At 47.6% G+C, this 27,492-nt stretch overlaps 2 protein-coding genes across 4 annotated transcripts in view; one reads left to right on the top strand and one right to left on the bottom strand.

Annotated features, from left to right (window-relative positions):
* Positions 1–745: 745 nt before the first annotated feature.
* On the top strand, positions 746–19,400 carry LOC137095248 (zinc finger protein GLIS2-like). Of its 2 annotated transcripts, none has more exons than XM_067461705.1 (7): positions 746–1,060; positions 13,329–13,559; positions 14,194–14,327; positions 14,670–14,846; positions 14,930–15,063; positions 15,158–15,276; positions 16,775–19,400. In XM_067461705.1, exons 2-7 carry the CDS (start codon positions 13,373–13,375, stop codon positions 17,623–17,625), a joined length of 1,602 nt encoding a protein of 533 aa, XP_067317806.1. In that variant the 5' UTR covers positions 746–1,060; positions 13,329–13,372; the 3' UTR covers positions 17,626–19,400. The 2 variants fall into 2 exon arrangements, with proteins under 2 accessions (XP_067317806.1, XP_067317807.1); XM_067461706.1 differs by lacking the exon at positions 746–1,060 and adding an exon at positions 3,258–3,476.
* A 173-nt stretch (positions 19,401–19,573) lies between these two features.
* Positions 19,574–27,492, bottom strand: part of LOC132782061 (mitochondrial import inner membrane translocase subunit TIM16-like) — a 78,679-nt gene continuing 70,760 nt past the window's right edge. Inside the window, exons 1-5 of one of the 2 annotated variants that reach the window (XM_060786721.2) lie at positions 25,215–25,352; positions 25,002–25,086; positions 21,207–21,349; positions 20,125–20,190; positions 19,574–19,733 (exon numbers count right to left, since the gene is read on the bottom strand). In XM_060786721.2, coding sequence (XP_060642704.2) covers positions 19,647–19,733; positions 20,125–20,190; positions 21,207–21,349; positions 25,002–25,086; positions 25,215–25,250 — 417 coding nt within the window. In that variant the 5' untranslated portion in view covers positions 25,251–25,352 and the 3' untranslated portion in view covers positions 19,574–19,646. Of the gene's footprint in view, positions 19,734–20,124; positions 20,191–21,206; positions 21,350–25,001; positions 25,087–25,214; positions 25,353–27,492 lie in introns of those variants that run through there. The other variant, XM_067461703.1, reaches the window with a different exon arrangement.

The raw sequence follows: 27,492 nt of genomic DNA, 5'->3' as shown, positions 1-27,492 counted from the left end.
ATTGTTTACTGGAATATGGATTAATGGACAACGAGATCGGATGCTGATTCTGTTGATGAGACGTGGTGGATTGTTGTTTTGCTGTATTGTTGCATTGATGTTTTTGATGTTAATTAATTGATACTACTGTTTTAAATGACTAATGATTTTGTACTGTGTTGCTGATACTGGTTGTTAACCGCTCTGAGTCGCCTGATGGCTGAGAAGAGCGGTATACAAGTAAAGTAAATAAATAATAAATAAATAAATTTATTATATATAAGGTCCCATCAGGCAGAGAGCCCACTGCGGAGCCGCTTGCGCGTGCGCACTCCGCTCGGCTTCCTTCCCTCGCCCTGTCCTGGCGCGCGGGGGGGCGGGGCTTCGTGTATGAGGGGGAGAATGGGCGGGGCTTCGGGTTCCGCCTTTTGCCCTCTCCTGTCGAGCGCGCTGGGAAGGGGGGGCTTCGGGTAGAGATGAAGCGGGAGAATGGGCGTGGCCTCGAAGGAGGGGGCGGGGCCTCGAGTAGAGATGAAAGTGGGAGAATGGGCGGGGCCTCGGCTCGGGGTCCTTCCCTTGCCTTGTCCTGGCGCGCACGGGGAGGGCGTGGCTTCCGATAGAGATGAAGGGGAGAATGGGCGGGGCCTAGCCTTCTCTTGTCCTATCCTGGCGCGCGGGGAGGGTAAGGGGCGGGGCCTCGGGTAGAGATGAGGGGGGAAAGAAGGGGCGTGGCCTCGTGTGGTGGGAGGAGGGGGCGTGGCCTCAGGAAGGGACAGCCTCTCCTGCTCCAAAGGGGGCGCTGGGCGGCCGGGGCCAGGCTGGTCACTCGCCTCTCTCTCTCTCCCCTTCCTCCTCCTCCCCCTCCTCCTCTTCGAGAGCCCCCAAAGGGCGGAAACGCCCCCCCTCCCTTCTTCTCCTTCCTGAGGCGCAGATGCGGCGCGGCCTCTTCGGAGGGGGGCTCCGTCGGGGCCGGAGGGCGGCCGGGGAAGGAAGGAGGGGCTGAGAGGAAGGAAGGAAGGTAAAGGGAAGAAGAGAGGGAAGAAGAGAGACCCCCTCCCCTCGGGACGCGGACAAAGCCAAGGTGAGGAAGGGAAGGGGAGGGGAGGTAGAGGGAAGACAGAGCGCATGCGCACTTAGGCCAGGCCTGGGCCAACTTCAGCCCTCTGGGTGTTTTGGACTCCCACTCCCATCGTTCCTAACAGCCTCAGGCCCCTTCCTTTTCCCCCTCAGCCGCTTAAGCGGCTGAGGGGGAAAAGGAAAGGGCCTGAGGCTGTTAGGAACGATGGGAGTTGGAGTCCAAAACACCCAGAGGGCTGAAGTTGGCCCATACTTCACTGCGAGTCCCCGCCTCAAAAAACAAGGCCTTTCCTGCATTGCAGAGTGATGGGATTTCACTGGATGGCCCTTGAGGTCTCTCCTAACTCTATGATTCCATTATTATTGTTGTCATTGTGATACCATCTGTCAGGAGAGCTTGGATGGGGTCTTCCTTCCAAGCAGAGTAATGGGTTTGGGCTGGGTGATCCTTAGGATCTCTTCCAATTCTAGGATGATGATGATGATGTACGGGTTGGATGGCCATCTGTCAGGAGGGCTTGGATGGGGTCTTCCTTCCAAGCAGAGTAATGGGATTGGTCTGGGTGGACCTTGGGGTCTCTTCCAACTCTTAAGATGATGATTATGTACAAATTGGATGGCCATCTATCAGGAAGGCTTGGATGGGGTCTTATTTCCTAGTAGAATACTGGGATTGGATTAGATGGCCCTTGGGATCTCTGCCAACTCTAGGATAATGATGATGATGCACAGCTTGGATGGTCATCTGTCAGGAGGGCTTGGATGGGGTCTTACTTCCTAGTAGAATAATGGGATTGGGCTAGATGGCCCTTGGAGTCTTCAAACTCTAGGATGATGGTGATGCACGGGTTGGATGGCCTTCTGTCAGAAGGGCTTGGATGGGGTCTTCCTTTCTAGCAGAATAATGGGGTCATACTGGGTGGCCCTTGGGATCTCTTCTAACTAGGATGACAATGATGGTGATGCACGAGCTGGATGGCTATCTGTCAGGAGGGCTTGGATGGGATCTTCCTTTCTAGCAGAATAATGGGATTGGGCTAGATGGCCCTTGGAGTCTCTTCCAACTCAAGGATTACAGTGATGATGATGATGATTATTATTATGATTATGATGATGCAGAGGCTGGATGGCCATCCGTCGGGAGGGCTTGGGTGGGGGTCTTCCTTCCTAGCAGAATAATGGCATTGGTCTGGGTGGCCCATGGGATCTCTTCCAACTCTAGGATGACAATGATGATAATGATGATGCAGGGGCTGAATGGCCATCCATCGGGAGGGCTTGGATGGGATCTTCCTTCTTGACACAATAATGGGATTGTGCTGGATTGCCCTTGGGGTCTATCCAACTATTGTTGCTGCTGATGTGACACATCTGTAAGGAGGGCTTGGAAGGGTGCTTCCTTCCTGGCAGAGTAATGGGATTTCACTGGGTTCTGTCCAACTCTGATAGGAATCCATGGTGACACAATGGGTTAAACTAGTGGTTCTCAACCTGTGAACCTCCAGGTGTTTTGGACTTCGACTCCCAGAAATCCTAACCAGCTTACCAACTGTTAGGAGCTGTGAGAGCTGAAGTCCAAAACACCCGGAGGCCCAAACGTTGGGAACCACCGGATTCAATCCATGTTCTTGCAGGACTGCTGACCAAAAGGTTGGCGGTTCAAATCTGGAAAGTGGGATGAGCTTCTGCCTGTCAGCTCCAGCTTCTTATGTGGGGACATGAGAGAAGCCTCCCCTAGGATAGTAAAACATCTGGGCGCTCCATGGGCAACGTCCTTGCAGACGGCCAATTCTCTTATACCAGAAGCGACTTGCAGTTTCTCAAGTCACTCCTGACACATACAAAAAATGCGGTTGATGATGATACAGAAGCTGGATGACCATCTGTCAGGAGTGCTTGGATTGTGGTAGAAGAAGGTTGGATGACCCCTGAGGATGGTTTCCATCTCTATGAGTCTATGATTCTATTTTTTGGAGGGCGGGGAGTGTCCTCTTGATTGGCCCCAAATAGCATGCCTTTTCCTTTGTGGTCCCCACATTGCCCCTACCTCACTCTCAGTCCCATAGCTCCCCAGTATAACCCCCCAGTATAATAAGGGGCCTTTCCCACCCTTTCTCTCTCTCTCTGTATGCCCCCCCCCCCCTCTATTTCTGTCTGGCGCTGCCTCCTCCTCGCAGCAGTCGCAGCTGGGGCTCTGCAGACAGCCTGGGGCCTGGCAGGCTCCCTTGGCAGCTGCCCAGGTGGAAGGAACGCCAGCAGCGCCGCCTCCTCCTCCTCCACTGCTGCTCAGGATGCCGCTGCTCAATGGAGGAGGAGGAAGAGGAGGCGGTGTCGGTGCCGGCGGCCTGGTGATGAGGTGGCGGATGCTGCTGCTGCTGCTTCGCTCTGCTGAGCAGGGAAGCCAGGAGGAGGAGGAGCAGGCAGGTGCCCTGGGCAAAGCAGAGGGGGGTGGGGGCTGCCTGTGTCTGCGAAAGAAAAGGGGGCATGGAGGCTGTGCCAAGAGCTGGGCCAAGCCAGCCATCTGGGCACAGGGCCCTCTTCCTCCCCTTTGGCCCCCGCTGGGCATTGTCCTCGGCTGCTCTCTGCAAAAGTGGGGGAGATGAGATGAGAAGCTTCTCCACAGAGGCCCCCTTCTTTGGGGGTCCCATTCCAAACAGCTGTGTCATGTCAGAGGGAGGGGATCATGTTATCAGAACCTCAACTCATGCGTTGAGACCCCTCCCCAGTATGGGTTAGCGCCCCAACCCCACCCTCCGAAGCTGGGGGTCTGTAAGAGGGTGACAAGGAATACAAATAGCTGTTTATTATTATTTATCAAAACATGTATATCTCATGTTTATAACAAAATTAATTTGGCTAATAAGTGGCTTTCGTTGCATATTCAAATCAGGCAGCTTTGACTCATTTTAGACAAGGTCCAAATTGAGCAGTGTTTCTCAACCTTCTGAATGCCGTGACCATTCATGTTGTGGTGACCCCCAACCCTAAAATTATTTTCTTTGCTACTTCATAGCTATAATTTTGCTACTGTTATGAATCATATTGTAAATGTCTGATATGCAGGATGTATTTTCATTCACAGGACCAAATCTGGCACGAATACCCGATATGCCCAAGTCTGAATATTGGTGGGGTTGCAGGGGGCGGGATTGATTTTGTCATTTGGGAGTTGTAGTTGCTGGGATGTATAGTTCACCTACAATCAGGGAGCGTTCTGAACCCAACCAATGATACAATTGGGCCAAACTTACCACACAGAACTCCCATGACCAACAGAAAATACTGTGTTTTCTGATGGTCTTTGGTAACCCCTCTGACACCCCTCTTGACCCCCCCCCCCAGGGGTCCTGACCTCCAGGTTGAGAAACACTGAAATAGGAGGAACCTCTTAGATCTCCCCCGACAAAGGATTTAATAAAAGTCCCTGCTTGGTCCCAGGATCATGACCTATTGGGATTCCTAAGGGAAGGAGGTTCATATCTGGGGAGCCCCAGCAGGAAAGACCTCTGCCCCCCCCCCCCCCCCCCCATAGTTGGCTGCTGTGTCCCTTGCCTATTCAGGCAAGACTTCCCTTGCAACTCTTTGTGCCAGAGGCTCTGGGGGATTAGGGCCCCTTTCTCTCCCTACTGGGACCCCAATCGAGGCAAGAGGGCTCTGAAAGGGGGAAGAAAGGCGTCACCTATCTGTCCCTCAGTTGTGGCAGAACTGGGAATGAGTGCTTCAGCTCCCACAGATAGGGAGTAGTAGTAGTAGTAACAATAATAATAATCCTTTATTATTATTTAAATAATAAAAGATTTAATGATCGAACTGCAAAGACTCTGGCACAAGCCAGTCAAGGTAGTCCCAGTGGTGATTGGCACACTGGGTGCAGTGCCTAAAGACCTTGGCCAGCACTTAAAAACAATTGGCGCTGACAAGTTACATGCATTATTTGCCAATACATCACACAGGCCTAGACACTTGGGAAGTGTCTGATGTGTAAGCAAATACAAAAGCCGGCAGAGTGATCTTGTTTACTGTGTGCTAATCTTGCTATGCATCTAATAATAATAATAATAATAATAATAATATCACACAGTCCTAAACACTCAGGAAGTATTCGACTTGTGATTTTGTGATACAGAATCCAGCATATATATCTCGTTTGCTGTGACATTCTGTGGCATAATTCATATTTATATGTTGGGTTGAATAAATTTTGTTAGTATGGATGTATTGTTGTTGTGTTTGGGCATTGAATGTTTGCCTTTTATGCTTGGAATCTGCCCTGAGTCCATTTGGAGAGACAGAGCGGAATATAAATTTATTTTTTTTATTCTTATTATTGTGTCAGTAAAATAATAATAATTTATGTGGGTTGTTGTAGGTTTTTCGGGCTATATGGCCATGTTCTAGAAGCAATAATTCCTGACGTTTCACCTGCATCTATGACAGGCATCTTCAGAGGTTGTGATGCCTGCCATAGATGCAGGCGAAATGTCAGGAGAGAATGCTTCTAGAACATGGCCATGTAGCCTGAAAAACCTACAACAACCCACATAAATTATTATTTACAACCTCTGAGGATGCCTGCCATAGATGCAGTCAAAATGTCAGGAGAGAATGCTTCTAGAACATGGCCATGTAGCCCGAAAAACCTACAGCAGCCCAGTGATTCCAGCCATAAAAGCCTTTGACAATAATTTATGTGTTACCCACTTCTCCTTGAGGCTTGAAGGCAGACCCTCCACTCTGTTTTTGTGCAGAGAGGGCTGCCATAATTCAAGGCAGGATGGGAGTGGGGAGAGGGCTGCCTGTGAGTCCATTGCACAAAAGGGCTGCTATGTATAGCTATTGGGGGGGGGGGGCATGTGCAGGCAGACCCTGACCCATTTTCTTGAGTCCCTTGTGGGCTCCCCTCCTGCCTCTTCTTGTGGCTCTGAAATGCTTTTAAAAGCCTCCTTTTGGGGTGGGTATCCCTCCAGGTCAAAGGTCAGGGAGTGATGCCTTGGGCCTTGGAGTGGCTTGGTGTTGGTTCCCACTCCCCTGAATCCTTCTTTTCCTTTCTGTCTCTCTGTGTGTCTTTCTTTCTTTCTTTCTCTTGGCCTGTGCTCCCTCCCTGCGGCTGTGACCCAAAGGGTGGGGCCCTGGAAGGAGGCCGTGGCGGCAGCATTGAAGGAAGGCAGAGGGTGTGGTGGGGGGGCTGCTTAGGTCTCTGGCTGTTCCGGTTCCTCTGGATTCTGGGAAGGCCTCTTTTCCCAGGAATGTGGGGCTCCAGGCGGAGTTTGGCTTGGCAGCCTCTGCAACCCAGCAGCCGCCTTTGGAAGCAGGGAAGGGAAGGGGGGGCTGCTTTCTGGATCCGCTTCGTGTCCAAGGCGCCCCACCCAAGGCGCCTCTCAGAGAAGCAGCTCAGGAATTCAGCCTTGGCTGCAGCACCCACTCCTTCCTCCCAATCCCCATGATTTGGGGGGGGGGGGTGTATGACCCCACTCTTCCTGCTAGTAAGTGGGCAAGGAGACCCCCTACATCCCTTTGGCCTCTGCCCCATTAGCATATGCAAATGGTCACAGGGTGAACCAGCTACTGCCTGCCAAGGGGCCCAGGCCGTCCTCACAGGACTGTACAGAACATGAGGCCCCCTTTTTTTTCCATGTCAGGAGCGACTTGAGAAAGTGCAAGTCGCTTCTGGTGTGAGAGAATTGGCCGTCTGCAAGGACGTTGCTCGGGGACGTTGGGATATTTTGATGTTTTACCATCCTTGTGGGAGGCTTCTCTCATGTCCCCAAATGGGGAGCTGGAGCTGACATAGGGAGCTCATTCACGCTCTCCCAGGATTCAAACCTGACCTGTCAGTCCCCAATCCTGCCAGCACAAGGGTTTAACCCATTGCAACACTGGGGGCTCCTTAAGCGAGGTGAAAAGTTTGGCTAGTTTGTAAAGGTTTTTTTGTGCAGTTTCCCCAGCACAACTTTAGTTTTTCAACCTGGGGGTCATGAGGGGGTGTCAGAGGGGTCACCGAAGACTATCAGAAAACACAGTATTTTATGTTGGTCATGGGGGTTCTGTGTGGAAAGTTTGGCCCAATTCTGTCATTGGTGGGGTTCAGAATGTTCTCTGTAGGTGAACTATACATCCCAGCAACCACAACTCCCAAATGTCAAGGTCTATTTTTCCCAATTTCCACCAGTGTTTACATTTTAGCAGTTTTCACATCAGTTTTCACATTTGGGCATATTGAGTATTTGTGCCAAGTTTGGTCCAGATCCATCATTGTTTGAGTCCACAGTGCTCTCTGAATGCAGGTGAACTACAACTCCAAAACTCAAGATTACTCCCAACCAAACCCTTACAGTATTTTCTGTTGGTCATGGGAGTTCTGTGTGCCAAGTTTGGTTCAGTTCCATCATTGGTGGAGTTCAGAATGCACTTTGATTGAAGGTGAACTATAAGTCCCAGCAACTACAACTCCCAAATGACAAATGCAATCCCCTCCAACCCCATCAGTATTCACATTTGGACGTATCGGGTATTTGTGCCAAATTTGACCTAGTGAATGAAAATACATCCTGCATATCAGATATTGACATTACGATTCATAACAGTAGCAAAATTACAATTATGGAGGAGCAACGAAAATAATGTTATGCTTGGGGGTCACCACAACATGAGGAACTGTATTAAGGGGTCCCGGCATTAGGAAGGTTAAGAACCACTTCTCTACTTCAAAAGCGATTTTCAATGCCTTAAAACTTATGTGGGGACAAGGGAGAGGGCCTTCTCCGTGGTGGCCCCTCGACTCTGGAACTCACTTCCCAAGGACATCTGGCATGCCCCAACTCTGGCAGTCTTTAGGAGGAGCCTGAAAATGTGGTTGTTCCAGTGTGCCTTCCCAGAATAAGGAAACTCTCAGCAATATGGCCTCTAAATGCACTTTATTACTGACCTAGGACTGTCTGCACACCCCATCCCTCTCTGAATAGTCTATCCCAGTTATAGCTTACCTGTTCATGCCCTGTTCATACTTTTAAAATTTTAATTATTACATTTTGCCCAGCCAAAGGTTTATAAATGTGTATTGTGCTATTGTTCATGTTTATTGCTTATTTTTGTTTATGAGATTTATTTTAATGGTTTGCATTGCTTGTTGTTATTGCTTTTGTTATTGATGTGTTGTGGGCTCAGCCTCATGTAAGCCGCACTGAGTCCCTTGGGGAGATGGTAAAAAAGGTAAAGGTAGTCCCCTGACATTAAGTCCAGTCATGTCTGACTCTGGGGTGTGGTGCTCATCTCCATTTCTAAGCCGAAGAGCCAGCGTTGTCCGTAGACACCTCCAAGGTCATGTGGCCGGCATGACTGCATGGAGCGCCATTACCTTCCCGCCGGAGCGGTACCTATTGATCTACTCACATTTGCATGTTTTCGGACTGCTAGGTTGGCAGAAGCTAGGGCTGACAGTGGAAGCTCACACCGCTCCCCGGAATCGAACTTGCGACCTTTTGATCAACAAGCTCAGCAGCGGGGTATAAATAAAGTCTTATTATTATATTTATTATTATATAATTAAAAAAAATAAAATTAGATTGGATTAAAATTAAAAGCATATTCTGCATCTGACTTATTTTCCAAAGCCCCAAACTTCATATTTCTAGATCAGGACCTTTTTTTCTCCATAGAGGAAAATGTGTCCCTCCCTTTCCCCCCAAAGTGGGGAGACCCTTGCAGCTGCTCCTTTTCTCTCTTGGGAACCCCCCCCCCCCTTTTTTCCCCCCCATTTCTTGTGTTGTTATTGGCAATTTGAAGGTCCGGTGTGTGTGTGTGTGTGGGAGTGTCCCTTTGCCTATGTTGCAGCTGAGCTGTATTCCCTTGTGGGGGGGGGGTCCTATGGTTTCCTGCCTGGGCCCCCCAAGAGAGAGCCACTCCCACATTCCTGCCTGTCTGAGCCATTCCTGGATGGCCCCCTGCCAGGCCCAGCCCAAGCAGGAAGGCTAGAAAGGCAAGGCGGAGAGTGGGCTGGAGGGCCGGCTTCCTCCTCCTTTTCCTCCATTCAGTGCCAGGAGCCACAGGGCTGGGCTGCGGCCGCAGACAGGAGGGGAGGAAGGCCCACTCTTTCCTTCCTGCAGGAAACACAGAAAGGTCCCTTGCAGGGGAATCTCCACTAGATCCAAGCCTGGGATCTCAAGAACGGACATTTCTAAAGAGCTATGCAGCTGAAAGACACCCCCTGTCCCCCCACCATCCTCAGGATCATCCAGTCCAGCCCCTTATTGTCAGGCAGGAAGGCACAGCCAACACCCTCCCGACTGACGGCTATGCAGACCCTGCTTAATAATAATAATCATCATCATCATCATCGTCATCATCATCATCATCATCTATATAAATAAAAATGTAATGTTCGTTCGTGGTATTCACAGAACTCAAAAACCACTGGGGGAATTGACACCAAATTTGACCACGATACACCTAACAACCCAATGTATGTCCTTCACTCAAAAAAAATTGATTTCGTAATTTGAGAGTTGTAGTTGCTGGGATTTATAGTTCACCTACCATCAAAGAGCATTCTGAACCCCACCAACGATGGAATTGAACCAAACTTGGCACACAGTTCTCCCATAACCAACAGAAAATACTGGAAGGGTTTGGTGGGCAGTGTCCTTTGGTTTCGGAGTTGTAGTTCACCTACATCAGTGGTTCTCAACCTGTGGGTCCCCAGGTGCTTTGGCCTACAACTCCCAGAAATCCCAGCCAGTTTACCAGCTGTTAGGATTTGTGGGAGTTGAAGGCCAAAAACATCTGGGGACCCCAGGTTGAGAACCACTGACCTACATCCAGAGATCACTGTGGACTCAAACAATGATGGATCTGGACTACACTCTACACTAATACTCAATATGCCCAAATGTGAACACTGGTGGAGTTTGGGAAAAACATAATCTTGACATTTGGGAGTTGTGGTTGCTGGGATTTATAGTTCACCTACAATCACAGAGCATTCTGAACCCCACCAACGATAGAATTGGGGCAAACCTCCCACACAGAATCCCCATGTGGGCCACAGCAATGCGTGGCAGGGGATGGCTACTCTATATAAATAAAAATGTAATGTTTGTTTGTGGGATTAACATAACTCTAAAACCACTGGACAAATTGACACCAAATTTGGACACAATACACCTATCAGGCCAACGAGTGACCATCACTCATAAAAACATTGAAAAACACAGCAGAAGAGACTTAAAAACCCAAAAAACAAAAAAATATTACAACGCATGCACAAAACCACACACACATATACACAAATATACACACACACACAAAACACAGTGAATATACTGGGCCACAGCAATGTGTGGCAGGAGACAGTTAGTCTATATAAATAAAAATGTAATGTTCGTTTGTTGGATTAACATAACTCAAAAAGCACCGGATGAATTGACACCAAAATTGGACACTTATCAGGCCAACAAGTGTCCATCACTCATAAAAATACTGAAAACACAACAGAAGATATTTTTAAAAACCAAAAAACACATTGCAACACACATACAAAACCACACACACACATATATACACACATATATATACACACACAAAGCACATATACACAGATTGGGCCACAGCAAAGCGTGGCAGGGGACAGCTAATAATAATAATAATAATTATTATTATTATTATTATTATTATTATTATTATTATTTCCATGTCAGGAGTGACTTGAGAAACTCCAAGTAGCTTTGGGTGTGAGAGAACTGGCTGTCTATTATTATTATTATTATTATTATTATTATTATTATTATTATTATCTGCATTTGTATACCGCTTTTCTCACCCTGGGGGGACTCAACACGGTTTACAACATAATAAATGCCAAATTTGATGCCTTGCATATATGTAAAAATATCACATATCTAAATCATTAACATATAACTGTAGATAAGAACCATTAAAACTATAAAAACATCAAATATAGGCATAATATGTTTCATGCTCATATAGGCATAAGCATGAAACATATTATTGACTCATAAGTTTGAGTCTGTTGGGATGTGGGGGGAGCAGGGAGGGTATAAAAAGAAGAGCTGAAACACTATGAAGAGAGAATTGGGGAGTGGGGTGGGGAGAGAAGATAAGGTGTCTACATTATTAATTGCAGCAATAATAACTCCTGACCTCACAATCGTGTTAAAAAGCAAAGTATGGATTGTCGCCAGTGTTCATATTGCAGCATTGCTTAAGAGGGCCCAGCAGAGACTGTATTATCTGAGACCTTTAAGAAACCAACAATTGAATGAAAAACTGCTGGTGACTTTCTACTGCTGTGCGATTGAGTGTTCTAACCTATTGCATCTGCATATGGTTTGCTAATTGCACAGTGGCAGAAAAGGAAGGCACTCCAGAGGACTACTTACCACTATGACCGAGAATTATTGTCTGCTTTCTTCCCTCTTTGCAAGAACTTTATAATTCCTGCTGCCTTAAGGAAGCTCAGACTATTTTTAGTGATCCAGCTCACCCTAGATAGTCATTCATTCATTATTTTCGTTGCTACTTCATAGCTGTCATTTTGCTACTGTTATGAATCGTAGTGTAAATATCTGATATGCAGGATGCGTTTCCATTCACTGGACTTGGCACAAACACCCGGTACGCCCAAATTTGAGTACTGTGGGATTGGGAGGGATTGATTTTGTCATTTGGGAGTTGTAGTTGCTGGGATTTATAGTTCACTTACAATCAAAGAGCATTCTGAACTCCACCAACAATGGAATTGAACTAAACTTGGCACACAGAACTCCCATGACCAACAGAAAATACTGGAAACGTCTGGTGGGCATTGACCTTGTTTTGGAGTTGTAGTTCACCTACATTCAGAGAGCACTGTGGAGTCAAACAATGATAGATCTGGACCAAACTTGGCAGAAATACTCAATATGCCCAAATGTGAAAACCGATAGAGTTTGGGGAAAAAATGACATTGATATTTGGGAGTTGTAGTTGCTGGAATGTATAGTTCACCTACAATCAAAGAGCATTCTGAACCACCAACGATATAATTGGGCCAAACTTCCCACACAGAACCCCCATGAATATATATACTGTGTTTTCTGGTGGTCTTTGGTGACCCCTCTGACACCCCCTTGTGACCCCCCCCCCCCCGGGGGTCCTGACCTCCAAAATGGGAAACACTGCATTAGGGGCTGTGCAATAGTGATTATGAGGATTATCCAGAAAGTAAGGTTACAAGATTCTTTAAAATACAAATAAAGAATATATTTTAATAAAACTTACATGGATTGTAGCATAGGTATTACACTATTTTTCCACATAAAATTATTTTTCCCTCCACCTTATTCAGCCAGTTTGTCACTTCCATTATCACCTCCTCGTTGTCGGAAGAGTGTTTTCCACCCAGGTGTTCCTTCAATTTGGCGAACAGATAATAAGTCACTGAGTGTGAGATGGAGGCTGTGAGAGGGGTGGCTTAAAACATCCCAAATCAAATGAAGTCAACAACTCTTGTGTAGCATGAGCAGTGTCCGGACGCACATTGTCATGAAGGAGGCAGACTCCTGCTGTCAGCATCCCACAAAGTTTGTTTTGGATGGCTCTGCCAAGTTTCTTCGTGGTCTCACAATCTATTCCATACCCATTTTGTCACATGCTGTCTTGACATTACATCCTCTCCATAAACTGAAATGATTTCGCAATGAATCGGAGTGGTGTGTATGCCCTTAGCATTTTGGTAGCGTATTACAGCGTGAACTTAGTACTTGGAGGGAAACGGAATGAGGATGCTCATTTCTGACCTTCACCACCACACCAGTGGATGACCTACTGATGACTGGCAGTGATCGTTCACTTCCACTGGCTTCCTGCTACACGGCAGTGATACCAACTTCCTCTGAGAAAATTTGCCGTTGCATGAGTGGTGTGCGGATGTGCATTGTCATGAAGGAGACAGACAGAAGGGAAACGGAATGAGCATGCTCATCTCTGACCTTCACTGCAACACCAGTTGATGAGCTACTGACGACCGACACTGCTCATTCTCTTCGGCTGGCTTCTCGCTACACGACAATGATACCAACTTTTCCCACGAAAATTCCCCATGAGATCTCCATACCTTGTAACCTTACTTTCCAGATAACCATCATAGAATGTACTGTAGAAGGATGGATGTTTGTTTTGTAATTCTGCATATATAATGTAATTGAGAATGTCATTTAATTTCGTTGTACCACGTACAATGACAATAAAGTTATTCTATTCTATTCTCTTTCCTGCAGGTTGAAGCTCTGCCTCCCTGACAAGAAGGGTTTGACCCCTCGCCATGCATTCCCTGGACGAACCCCTGGACCTCAAGTTGAGCATCTCCAGGCTCCGGGAGAAGGGCGGCTGGGCCCCCGTTGGCCCCAAGCGCCTGGACCCCCGGGCCTCGGAGGAGGAGGAAGAAGAAGAAGAGGAGGAGGAAGGGACCCCCATTGCCAGCCCCCCCTCCCCCTGCTCCCCCAATGGTGGTGAGTCAGTGGGATCTGTGCGAGCCCACACTTTTCAACGCAATGCTTTTGCCCTACTCACTCTGAGGATTGGAGAAAAAGTTTTAGCCCTTACAATTTTGGGCTGTCTTTAACTGCCATGGCTCAATGCTATGGAATCTTGGGAATTGTAGTTTTACAAGGTCAGCGAAAGAGTGCTGGTGCCTCACCAACTCCCAAGCATGCATAACATTGAACCATGGCAGTTGTACAGTATAGATCGGGAATGGGCAAACTTAGGCCCTACTTCTGCGTGTTTTGGACTTCAACTCTCACCATTTCTAACAGCCTTGGGCCCTTTCCTGTTCCCCCTCAGCCGTTTTCAATCTGAGGCTGGATGGTCCTCTGTTGGGAGGATTTTAATGGTGCCGTGCTGCCTAACGGCAGAAGAGGGTTGGAATGGATGATCTTTGGGGGTCCCTTCTAATTCTGGGATTTGGAGCCCAGTGGAGTCTCCTTCTAAGTAGGGTTTTAAAGCAGAAAACAGATGGCCATCTGTTGGGAGGGATTTGGAGGTGCCTTTCTGCCTGGCAGAAGGGGGGTTGACCTCTAAGCTGTATGTCTTCCAGCTCTAGGATCCTTGGTTCACAGACCCTTGCCCCTTTCTGCCCCACAGGCCTTCCGCCGCGGCCCCGGTGCCCCCAGGACAAGAGGGAAGCCCCCTGCCCCTCGCAGCCGCCGACCATTGACCTCCGCCTCTCGCCACCCCCAGAGACCCCCGCAGGATCCTCCTCCTTCTCTTCTTTGCGGGTGAGTCCACTAGCCCAGGCATGGGCCAACTTGGGCCCTCCCTCCAGATGTTTTGGACTTCAACTCCCATCATTCCTAACAGCCTCGGGCCCCTTCCTTTTCCCCCCTCAGCCGCTTAAGCGGCTGAGGGGGAAAAGGAAAGGGCCCGAGGCTGTTAGGAATGATGGGAGTTGAAGTCCAAAACACCTGGAGGGGGGCCCATGCCTGATATAGAGGAAATACATCGTCTGGGTGATGGGTTGTGTAGTTGGGAGGAGTTTAACAATCAAAAATAAATAAAAAATATTATTAGACTCCATTATCTGATTTTGCGGTGCTGCCCCCCCCCCCCCCCAAATCCAGGACCTGCCTTCACTGCGCTACATTGAGGCCCTGCAGAGCTCCTTCCAGTTCTTCCTGCCCCTGAACGCAGGGGGGCTGCCCTTGCCTGCCTCGGCCTTCCTGGGGGCCCCCAAGGAGAAGCGCCTCTCTCCGGAGCTCCCTCTGCAGAAGCAGCAGCTGGTCTGTCAGTGGTCCAAGGTGAGCGGGGCCCCAGAGGTGTGCCCCTATTGGGGGGGATGGGGAGATGCACCCCTCCACTGACCCTTCTCTTGTCCCTGCAGTGCCACCGGCCCTTTGACCTCCTGCAAGACCTGGTGGACCATGTCAACGATTTCCATGTCAAGCCCGAGAAGGACACGGGGTACTGCTGCCACTGGGAGGGATGCGCCCGCCATGGAAGGGGCTTCAACGCCAGGTATGGGGCCAGCAGGTGGGGACGGCACAATGTTCGACCCCAGGACCACCTGTGATCTATTTCCTTACCCTCCCCATGGACTTCCTTCCTGCAGGTACAAGATGCTGATCCACATCCGGACCCACACCAATGAGAAGCCTCACCGCTGCCCCACCTGCAACAAGAGCTTCTCCCGCCTCGAGAACCTGAAGATCCATAACCGTTCACACACAGGTGAGTCTCAGCGGCAGGGCAGTGGGGTGGGGTGGGGGAAAATGGATGATACTGCCAGCACTCCACCCTTTTTGGTAGGGGGCATTTGGTGCCCATGTTGTCATCCTGGCAGAGAAGGGACTGGCATCAATAAGGGGCAACAAATTGGCTGTGAAGGAGCACAACGTCCTTTCAGATGTGGAGATAGGATGGAGGGGGCAAGAATAGGGAAACTAGGCATTTGCTGGCAATGCAGAGAGGAATGTTATCCTGACTAGGATCGGAAGAGATAAAAGGCTAAAACCTTTCTTTTCAAGCAGGCTGTTCAAGATGGCAGTCTGTAAGACTGAGCCAGGAGGAGGCTGTGTTTGAAGCAGTTTAATATATGTGTTTAATGGTTTCATTATTTTTATTTATATAATAATATATTAATAATAATAATAATAATAATAATAATATACATGTAAACATGCACACACATATATGTTGTTTTGTTGTTGTTGTTGTTGTTGTTGTTGTTATTATTATTATTATTATTATTATTATTATTATTATGGGTTCCAAAGGCGTCCCATATGCATGGAATGGCTTCATAAAGCAATGGTTTTTGGCCTTCAACTCCCAGAAATCTTAACAGCTGCTAAACTGGCTGGGATTTCTGGGAGTTGTAGGCCAAAAACATCAGGGGACCCCAGGTTGAGAACCACTGATAAAGCATTAATAGATGTGTTTAACGATTTTATTATTTATACACACACACGCACACACACATATATATATAAATATACACACACGTGTATGTATATATATATATACACACACATACATGTATATATATGTGTGTGTGTGTGTGTGTGTGTGTATGTATGTATATATATATATGTTTTATTCATTCATATATATATATATATAATTTATTATTATTATGGGTGCCAAAGGCAAAAGATTAGTATCCCATCAGCATAGAATGGCTCCATAAAGGATTAATAGATGTGTTTAATAATTTTATTATTTTTATTTATTTATTATATATTGTTATTTTATGAATATATTATAACAACAATAAATACTAAATAATATACATATGCACGCACACACTTGTATATATGTTATTACTATATGTTGTTATTAGTATGGGTGCCAGAGGCAAAATATTAGTCTCCCATCTTCATGGGATGGCTCCATAAAGCATTAATAGATGCATTTAAATTGTTTATTATTTTTATGTTTTTATAATTTATATTATATATTGTTATTATAATATTTATATGTGTGTGTGTGTGTGTTATTATTATATTATTATTATTATTATTATTATTATTATTATTATTATGGGTGCCAAAGGCAAAAGATTAGTCTCCCATCTGCTTGGAATTACTCCATAAAGACCTAGGGTGGGCAGCTCTCTGTTCATCCTAATACATTAGAGAAGGCCCGTTGAGGCCGATAACACCCTCCAAGACCCTTGTTTCCCCACTTTTCAATGCTCCCCTCTGCCCTCCCTCCCTCTTGCCTCCAGGGGAGAAGCCCTACCTGTGCCCCTACGAAGGCTGCAACAAGCGCTACTCCAATTCCAGTGACCGCTTCAAGCATACGCGCACACACTACGTGGACAAGCCCTACTACTGCAAGATGCCTGGCTGCCACAAGCGCTACACGGACCCCAGCTCCCTGCGCAAGCACATCAAGGCCCACGGGCACCACATCTCCCAGGAGCAGCAGCAGGAGATGCTTCAGGCGCAAGGAGGCCCCTCTGCCATCATCGCCACCTCCGCTGCCTCTAAGGGGGGCTCCCTGGCGGGGGATGGGCCTTTTGCTAGCGCCCAGCTCCTTCTCCCCGGCCTCTTTGGGGGTCCCGGCTTGAGTGGCCTGCCCCTTGGGCCCCCGGGTGGCCCCCTGGACCTCAGCGCCTTGGCCTGCGCCGGACTGGGTTCGACCGCGGGCATTGCTGGCCTCCCCAGTCCCGTCCTGGCACCCCTGAACCTGGCCAAGAGCCCCCTCCTCTCTGCCCCCTTTGCGTCTGGCGGGCTGGGGCTGCCCCTGGTCTCCCTGCTGGCTGGAGCCTCCATTGCCAAGGCCGAGAGGTGCTCCCACGGGAACGGAGCCCGTCTCCTCAAAGGCGGTGGCAGTGGCGGCATTGTCAGGGGCAGCTGCAAAGGGCTCTTGGAGCGGACTGACTTGGCCAGGCTGCGGGCCGGGTCCCCTATGCCCGAGGAGGGGCTTCCCTTGCTGCCTGGGGGTGCCTTGGACCTCTCCACAGGGGTCAACTCCGGGGGGAACAGGAACGGCAACAGCGGGGGCGAAGCCTTACCCCCTGGATGGGTGGTCATCCCCACTGGGTCGGTGTTGCTCAAGCAGGCGGTGAACTGAGAGGAGGAGAAGGACGAAGGTGAGGAGGACTGACCACTGGGAGCCGGTTGCAGAGCAAGCTCCCCATCACCGTCTCCCATTTCCTGTCCAGACGCCAAGGCACTGGAACAGCCCTGTGCCCTGAAGCTTCCAGTCCCCAGGGGGGTTTGCTTCTGAGACTTCTCTTCTTGGTCAAGGCAAATGCACGAAATGGTCCAAGACCCCAGCGCAACCTCCAAGGTGGGTCTGGTGCCTCCCTGAAACGGCTGCCCTCTTTTGTGGCAGAACAAACAGTATCTTATCAGAGGGGGGCAGGCCTCTGCCCCTCATATAGCTCCCCCTTGTATCTCCTGACGGAGCCAACTTGGCCCCCTTTGCCCTCATTTGCTCTCTCTTACGACGGAGGAGGAGTCTCTCCTGAGCGAAGCAATAAGCGCCATTTCCATGGGCAGCGGCTGTGACAACCCCCCCCCCACCCCCATTCCTGTTGTGCTGCTTGGACAGGCTGACCTTTCAGCTTTGGCCCTTGTTGGGGACACTTGCCTTTCCCTCTCTGCCAGGCCCATCCCAGGTTGTCGCCAAACCTTCAGGGCCAGGAGGATCCCTTCTTTTCCTTTCCTTAACTGCATAAAGGTAGAGCCACTCCACGGACGCTGGAGACAGACACAGCCCCCGTTGTGCCCTCCTCTTCGGCCCTTTCTGGACTCCTCTGATGTCCTCCCTGCAACAGAAAGGCAGGGGCAGCCCTTTCCTTGCCCTTTGTAAAGTCCCAATGGCCCAGGATTTTCTCATGGGGGAGAGAGGAGATTCTGTGCAGAGGGAGGGAGGGAGTGCTGGGTCTGGAATGGCTGCTGGGTGAGTGGGTCCCCTTCTGTACAAAGCTCCCCCTCCCATGACAAGGCATCATGTGCTGCTCACCAATTTGCATCCCCCCCTTTGACGCGGAGGGACTGACTTATTCACTTCCCCTCTATGAGCCGTAGGGCCTCACATTAAGGAGGTCAAACAGGACTGTGGGGCGGGCCCTGGGGGGGAGTGTCTCCCTTGTGGACAGCCTCCTCCCTCTGTCCTTGGGCCACTTGCCTTTCCCTCCCCGCCAGACCCATCCCAGAATCCCGCAAGACTCTCCGACGGACAGCCAAACCATCAGGGCCAGGAGGAACCCTTCTTTCCCCTTCTTTAACTGCATAGAGGCAGAGCCACTCCAGGGACACTGGAGACAGACTTGGCAGCCACGGTGCCCCCGTTGTGCCCTCCTCTTCCCCTCCATTCCAGTCTGTTTCCAAGGAGCTCCCTCTCCCTTCACAAGGGGGGGTCCCTGTGTGCCTGTCCACACCTACTTTTCTCAGAGGGACCCCTCCTCTGGGCTTCCTGCAGCCTCCTGTTGACCATTCCCCCCTGCGCCACCCCGAGGGGAGCTGGCCTCCCAGGTGCAGGCGGAAGCGTGCTCCTTCGCTTTGGGGCTTGAGAGCAGCACTGCCCTTCTTTCTCCCTCCCTCCCTCCCTCCCGGCATCTTCTGCCGATCGACCAGGCCTTTGAGCCGGTGCTGTGTGCTCCTGCCTCCTGCTGTTCTCTTCCTGTCTGTTTGGGCCGCCAGTATTTTAACAGTTTCTAAGTGCCTTTCGATTGTAGTTCTATGTTGGTCCCCCCCTCCCCCCCCCCCCCATGTTGATAGCATAGTTTTAAGGCAGGAAGCCATGAGCTACAACCGATGACCGCCCGGTCCCCTCTTCTGCCCCGAAGGAAGGAGGGCCGGTTACGACAGAAACAATAAAAGCGAACCCAAACACTCCAATGCGCCTCGTTTTCAGTGCCTTAAGGGGGAACCCATTCACCTCGACCTCCAGAATGAAGGGCTCCAGTGCAAGGGTTGTGTATCGAGGCCAGGGTGCAAATTGCACAAGTTGCCCAAATTGGAAGGTTGTCTGGACCCCTGTCAGACACAAAGTGACGCTTGCAGACCAAGGCTATACAAGAGCAATTTACTAGCTAGCTATAACTTAATGATTGGGAAGGGAAGGGAGGGGAGTGGGGTTAGGCGCTACGTTTCAGCCTTGTGCTGCGGTTCCTGTTCTCCTTGAGACTGGATCCGGAGCTCTTCGTCCAGGCGCTCCTTGGCCCTCACCACCTGCAGAAGGAGACAGAGGTGGGATGGAAGGATAGTCATACAGGGCAGGGGGGCTGCGGGACCATCCTTTGCGCCAAGGGCTGGCTGTACCACCACCAGGGAGGCAGAATTGGGCACAGGACACACAGCAGAACAAGACTGACTCTGCTCCCGTTTGCAGGAAACACCTGCCAACCAGTTTGGGGGGGGGGGGGGGGGGTTAAATGAAGACTCTTGGCATCTAAACCAGTTGCAAAGAGAGGTGGGTAATATCATTATTGTCATCTTACTGCAGTTCTCAGGATGGCTTGCCAAATGCTGGCAAAGGGCTCCTGGGGTTTGCAGGAGGGGGAGCAAAGGGAAGGGCAGAGCCAGGCCCAGAGATCGTGGGCAAAATAAGGTCCCCACTCACCTTGGATTGCAGGTAGAAGGAACCACCCACCGACTTGTCGTTCACCTTGAACAAGTGTTCGTAGTTCTGCCAAGGAGAAAGCAACGGGTTGGTTCCCAGCAACAGACTGATATCCAAAAGGGAAATCCCTGAATGAGGTAGGATGGAGGCTTTGGGGGGAGGGGGGTGTCCCTGAACACAGCAAAAGAGGCCTCTTCTCAACAGACCCGGTTCTTCCCAACCAAGAGTCCTGAGATCGGTGAGGCACAGAATCCTAAGTTCCTCCTGCAAACTATAGCTCCCATGATTCTGCAAGAGTGGTGAGGATGTAACTAACTTGCATGGACCGCCTTGTAGCTGTGCAATGCCTTATGGTGCGAAGCCATGGAGAGGCATGTGAAGACCTTTGGGGGGGTACGCTATGAATCATGTGCCAAAAGACTTCAGCAGAGGATCCTAGAATCACAGAGTTGGAAGAGTCCCCCAAGGGCCATCCACTCCAACCTTCTTCTATGCAGAAGCACAATCAAAGCCCCCTGACAGATAGCCATCCAACCTCTGTTTAAAATCCCCCAAAGGAGCTTCCACCAGACTCCAACACAGATAATTCCTCTGTTGAACAGCTCAGAAAGTTCTTCCTAATGGTCCGGTGGGAGGTAATTTGGACCCATTGAGTCCTATTCTCCAGGGCAGAAGAAAACAAGTCTCCTTCCTCTTCCTTGTGGAGTCCTTTCAAACATTTAAACATTATCATCATGTCTGCTTCTCTTGTGGAGGCTAAACAGACCCAGGTCTTTAGGGGATTCATGATCTCCAGACTTCTGATCCTATTAGTCACCCTCTTCCCCTGGACCCCTTCCATCTTGTCAATATCCCTCTTGAATTGGACACGGAGAAGGTCTGACCAATGCAGAAGAGAGTGGGACTAGGACTTCCCTCAAACTGGACTCTAGACTCCCTTTGATCCTTTCCGTTCCACTGGGAAAAGTGTGCAAAGAAAGTTGAGAAAGGCACATAGGTCTGGGTTGCAGGAGTAGCTCAAGGGGGACTTCCATCTGAAGGAAACCAATGCCCTTCTCCCTCCCCAAATGGGCCCCCCTCACCTTCTGGATCTCCTCTGGGCTAAGCCTGGAGATGTTGAGGATTTGCTGGGCCTCTTGGAGGCTGATCCCGGAGAGGCTGGAGGCTGTGGCAGAGGAGGATCGGGGCCCTGCCTGTCCCCGAGCATTGGCTGCTGCTTGGCTGGCTGTTGGGGAAGACAAACAGGACATGGTTAGGCCTCTAATGCCACCAGGATAGGCATCATCAAGCAGAATGGAGGTATTCAAAATCCCTGGGGAACACTCCATACAGAAGGTTCTTGTGGGTTTTTTCGGGCTATAGAGCCATGTTCTAGAGGCATTTCTCCTGACGTTTCGCCTGCATCTATGGCAAGCATCCTCAGAGGTTGTGAGGTCTGTCGGAAGTAGGAAAAATGGGTTTATATATCTGTGGAATGGCTGGGGTGGGGCAAGGAGCTCTTCCCTGCTGCAGTTAGGTGTGAATGTTTAGCTGATCACCTTCATTAGCATTTGAAGGCCTGTCTGCGCCTGGGAAAATCTGTTGCTGGGAGGTGTTAATCTGTGCCTGGTTTTTTCCTCTCTGTTGTTTAGCTGTTATGATTTTAGAGTTTTTTAATACTGGTAGCCAGATTTTGTTCATTTTCATGGTCTCTTCCTTTCTGTTGAAATTGTCCACATGCTTGTGGATTTCAATGGCTTCTCTGGAAGGAATCAACCAAGAGCAGGACCCCAATCTCCCACAAAGTATCCTCTTCCTGGCCCTGAATGCAAGGCCTTCGTGCCTTTGGGCCCCAAGCAAACCTTGCCAGGCAAAGCAATACAAATGCTAGAAAAGCACATGATTCACTAAGGTTGGTGTCTTTCCAGACTACAATATTGTAGCTAAAGTGCCAAAAAACTTGACAAAATCAGTGACTCAAACAAAACAAAGCAAGAGCAATGCGAAGAAATGAAACCATGTCCTTCAAAGTGTCAATGTAATGCAATAACGTTTAAAGGATTTTAACGGTTTACTTTTTAATACCCTTAACATTTAATTCTATTTTAATGTTTGCATATTTTTTTAGATTTTCAATTTTATGTCATTTGGTTTTACTGCAAGCCGCTCTGAGTCTCTTGTTAAAGACAGAAAGCAGGATATAAATAAACATAAGAATAATAATTAACTTACAAGACAGGGCTGCACATCCAATAATAATAATAATAATAATAACAACAACACCTATAAGGAAGGCCAGCACAAATGACAATAATAATAATAATAATAATAATAGAACTATAAGACTGGCCTGCACAGATGATGATGATGATGATGATGATGATGATGATGATGATGATAATAATAATAAACCTATAAGGCAGACTTGCACAGCCAATAATAATAATAATAATAATAATAATAATAATAGACCTATAAGACAGAGCCACACAAATAATAACAACAACAACAATAATAATAACAACTGACCTATAAGGCATGCCAGCACAGATGACATTAATAACAATAATAATAACAACTGACTTACGACAGGCCTGCACAGCCAATAATAATAATAATAATAATAATAATAATAGACCTATAAGACAAGCCAGCACAGATGACAATAACAATAATAATAATTGACCTATAAGACAGGCCTGCACAGACAATAATAATAATAATAATAATAATAATGATAATAATAATAAATGTCCTATAAGACAGGCCTGTACAGCCAATAATAATAACAACAATAATAAACCTATAAGACAGGCCAGCACAATCAATAATAATTGTCCTATACGTCAGGTCTGCACAGCCAACAATAATAATAATACTAATAATAGATCTTTAAGGCAGGCCAGCACAGACAACAATAACAACAATAATTGACCTATAAGACAGGGCTGTAAAGCCAATAATAATAATAATAATAATAATAATAATAATAATAATAATAAGCCAGTCAAGGAATTCCTAGTGGTGATCGGTACACTGGGTGCAGTGCCTAAAGACCTTGGCCTGCACCTAAACACAATCAGCGCTGACAAAATTATCATCTGCCAGCTGCAAAAGGCCACCTTACTGAGATCTGCACGCATTATTTGCTGATACATCACACAGTCCTAGACACTTGGGAAGTGTCCGACTCATCTTGTTGTGTTTCAAATAATAATAATAATAATTGTAATAATAATAGACTTATAAGACAAGCCAGCACAGCACAGCACATTATTGACCCATAAGAAAGACCTGCACAGTTAATAATAATAATAATAATAATAATAATAATAATAATAACTGACCTCTAAGGCAGGCCAGCACAGACAACAACAATAATTGACCTATAATAGAGGCCTGCACAGGCGATAATAATAATAATAATAATAATAATAATAATAATAATTGACCTCTAATACAGGCCTGCACAGGCGACAATAATAATAATAATATTATTAATAATAATAATAATAGACCTATAAGGAAGGCCTGCACAGCGATAATAATAATAATAATAATAATAATAATAATAATTGACCTCTAATACAGGCCTCCACAGGCGACAATAATAATATTAATATTAATAATAATAATAGACCTATAAGGAAGGCCTGCACAGCGATAATAATAATAATAATAATAATAATAATAATTGACCTCTAATACAGGCCTGCACAGGCGACAATAATAATAATATTAATAATAATAATAATAATAGACCTATAAGGAAGGCCTGCACAGCGATAATAATAATAATAATAATAATAATAATAATAATTGACCTCTAATACAGGCCTGCACAGGCGACAATAATAATAATAATAATAATAATAATAGACCTATAAGGAAGGCCTGCACAGCGATAATAATAATAATAATAATAATAATAATAATAATAATTGACCTCTAATACAGGCCTGCACAGGCGACAATAATAATAATAATAATAATAATAATAATAATAATAATAGACCTATAAGGAAGGCCTGCACAGCGATAATAATAATAATAATAATAATAATTGACCTCTAATACAGGCCTGCACAGGCGACAATAATAATAATAATATTATTAATAATAATAATAATAGACCTATAAGGAAGGCCTGCACAGCGATAATAATAATAATAATAATAATAATAATAATAATAATAATTGACCTCTAATACAGGCCTCCACAGGCGACAATAATAATATTAATATTAATAATAATAATAGACCTATAAGGAAGGCCTGCACAGCGATAATAATAATAATAATAATAATAATTGACCTCTAATACAGGCCTGCACAGGCGACAATAATAATAATAATATTATTAATAATAATAATAATAGACCTATAAGGAAGGCCTGCACAGCGATAATAATAATAATAATAATAATAATAATAATAATAATTGACCTCTAATACAGGCCTCCACAGGCGACAATAATAATATTAATATTAATAATAATAATAGACCTATAAGGAAGGCCTGCACAGCGATAATAATAATAATAATAATAATAATAATTGACCTCTAATACAGGCCTGCACAGGCGACAATAATAATAATAATAATAATAATAATAATAATAATAATAATTGAGGCCCAAGGGCTGTGCAGTGGGAGAAGAGACTGATCTGCCTGCCATGGGTTTCTGCAGAGGCTCCATCCAGGCCTCGAGGTGGCGCTGTGACGTGTATCTCGGAAACCCTCCGAGAGCGACCGGGGAGAGCGCAGCGCCCCCTGCCGGGCTTCGCCCCAACTGCGCCTATCCACGTGACGTCAGAGGCTTCCCGAGCATGCGCAGAGCTCACACGCTGAGAAGAGGACGCCGCAAGCCCCTTCGGCCCTCTTTCCCGAAACTGACCTGCGAACTCCTGCCTCAGCGCGCGGGCGAAGGCCCGGCCCACCACCTGGAGGCCCACCAGCACGATCTGCGCCAGGTACTTGGCCTAGAAGGAAAAGAGGAGGAGGAGAAGGGAGGCCGTCAGGGCAAAAGCCGCCCAGACCAGTCTGCGGGAGGCTCTCCCTCAAACTCCCGCTGCCCAAAACCCCCGGCCTCCCCTTTCCTCAGCCTCACCATGTCTGTCCCTGGGCCACGGCCGGAAGTGACCATAGAGCTGCGCCGGAGAGAGGCTTTCAGCACCGGAAGCAGCCGCCGAGTCGCCAGTGGAGGCCGCAGCGGCCCCTGGCGGTCGGAAGAAGAAGTGCAGACCCATCCCTGTCAATTTAAATCAGGCATGGGCGAGCTTGAGCCTTCCAGATGTTTTGGACTCCAACTCCCACCATTCCTAACAGCCTCAGGCCCCTTCCTTTTCCCCCTTAAGCGGCTGAGGGGGAAAAGGAAGGGACCTGAGGCTGTTAGGAATGGTGGGAGTTGGAGTCCAAAACACCTGCAGGACCCAAGTTTGCCCGTGCTTGGGTGCCAGAGTGCCTTCCAAGTTGCCCAGTCTTCTGTGTGCCCAGGAGGGTGTTTCTCATCCAGCCTCCACCACTGGGTTTTAGCCTGCCACTTTTGGACTCTTGCTTGCTGAGATGTTTCTCCGTAGATCGTAGGAAGCTGTTTCTTGATTTAAGGCGTTGGCTTGCTGGCTGATATCCGAGCAGAGGATGGGCCAGAGCTGTCACTGACTTCATTATTGGCTGCTACTTCCCGGCAGATATCAGGTGGTACAATACCAGCCAGACAGTATAATTTCTCCAGCAGTGTTGGGCATAGACATCCTGTGATAATGCGGCATGTCTCACTTATTTATTTATTTATTTATTTATTTATTTTCATATACTTGTATCCCGCCCTTCTCACCCCCAAACTAGTTTTTCAGTTTGCCTCTTATGCTTGGTAAACGATTAGAATAATCCTCCCATGAAAGTTTGGGGCTGGGCTGGGGCTAGAAACCCAGCTAAAACCTGAAAAAATATGTTAGGAATTATTTATTTATTTATTTCATATGCTTGTACCCCACCCTTCTCACCCCTGAGGGGGGACTTAGGGTGGCCTCATAGCAAACACCATTCGGTGGCATCATAATGATAAGTACAACCAACAAATCATTAAAACAAAACAGTTGTTAAAACACGCCAACTAAAATCCAGGTCCGGGTCAATTCATTGTCACTTCGAAATTGCTTATGCCTTCTTCATACAAGCAGCTATTTCATGGTCAAACGCAAGGTCCCACAGCCAAGTCTTGAGTTTCCTTCTAAAAGGACAGGAGGGAGGTGGCCAATTTGATGTCTTTGGGGAGGGAATTGCACAGAAGGGGAGCCACTGTTGAGAAGGCCCTGTCTCTCATCTCCACCAATCACATTTGCGACGGCAGTGGGATCGAGAGCAGGGCCTCTCCGGATGATCTTAAACTTTGTGATGATTCATAGTAGGAGATACGTTCGGACAGGTAGTCTGGGCCAGAACCATTTAGAGCTTTAATGGTTAAAACCAGCACTTTGAATTGTGCTCGGTAGCAGATCGGTAACCAGTGGAGCTGGCATAACAGAGGAGTTGTACGCTCCCTGTGTACCGCTCCGGTGAGCAACTTGGCTGCTGACTGTTGGACTAATTGAAGCTTCTGGGCAGTCTTCAAAGGCAGCCCCACGTAGAGTGCATTGCAGTAGTCTAATCGGGATGTAACAAGAGCTTGGACCACCGTGGCCAAGTTAGACTTCCCAAGGTACGGGCGCAGCTGGTGCACAAGTTTTAATTGTGCAAAAGCTCCCCTGGCCACTGCTGAGACCTGGGGTTCCAGGCTCAACAATGAATCTAGGATCACTCCCAAGCTGCGAACCTGTGTCTTCAGGGGAAGTGTGACCCCATCAAGTACAGGCTATAACTCTATGCCCTGTTCAGCCTTTCGATTGACCAGGAGGATCTCTGTCTTGTCTGAATTCAGTTTCAATTTGTTCGCCCTCATCCAGACTGACACAGCAGCCAAGCATCGGTTCAGGACTTGGAGAGCCTCCTTAGCGTCAGGTGGAAAGGAGTGATAGAGCTGAACATCATCATTTAACATGGTGGGCATGCGTACTCAGCAGCAGAGTATCAAAGCACAAGGGCAGATGTCTTCACTGTTTCTAATTCACAGTAACGAATGAATTGTTATGAATACTATTCAACGGCAGAGTTTTTGGACTGGTGTGTCGGCTGCATTGTGTCATGTCAATGGAACAAGAAAGGACAATCTTACGAAGCCTATACTTTTTTGAAATGTAATCAAAGGGTGTCTCCATACATTGCAGTGTGACACCTTACACTCATGTCTCCATTAGTTGTAAGGGGTTGGCATGACCATTGGTTACTGAGCATTATTATTATGGAGAGACTGGATGGCCATCTGTCAGGAGGACTTTCATGATGTCCTT

The sequence above is a fragment of the Anolis sagrei genome, chromosome Y, assembly GCF_037176765.1.
Source record: "Anolis sagrei isolate rAnoSag1 chromosome Y, rAnoSag1.mat, whole genome shotgun sequence".
Lineage (NCBI taxonomy): Eukaryota > Metazoa > Chordata > Lepidosauria > Squamata > Dactyloidae > Anolis > Anolis sagrei.
Note: the sequence above shows the minus strand (reverse complement) of the source record. Positions and strands in the feature narration are given on the sequence as shown.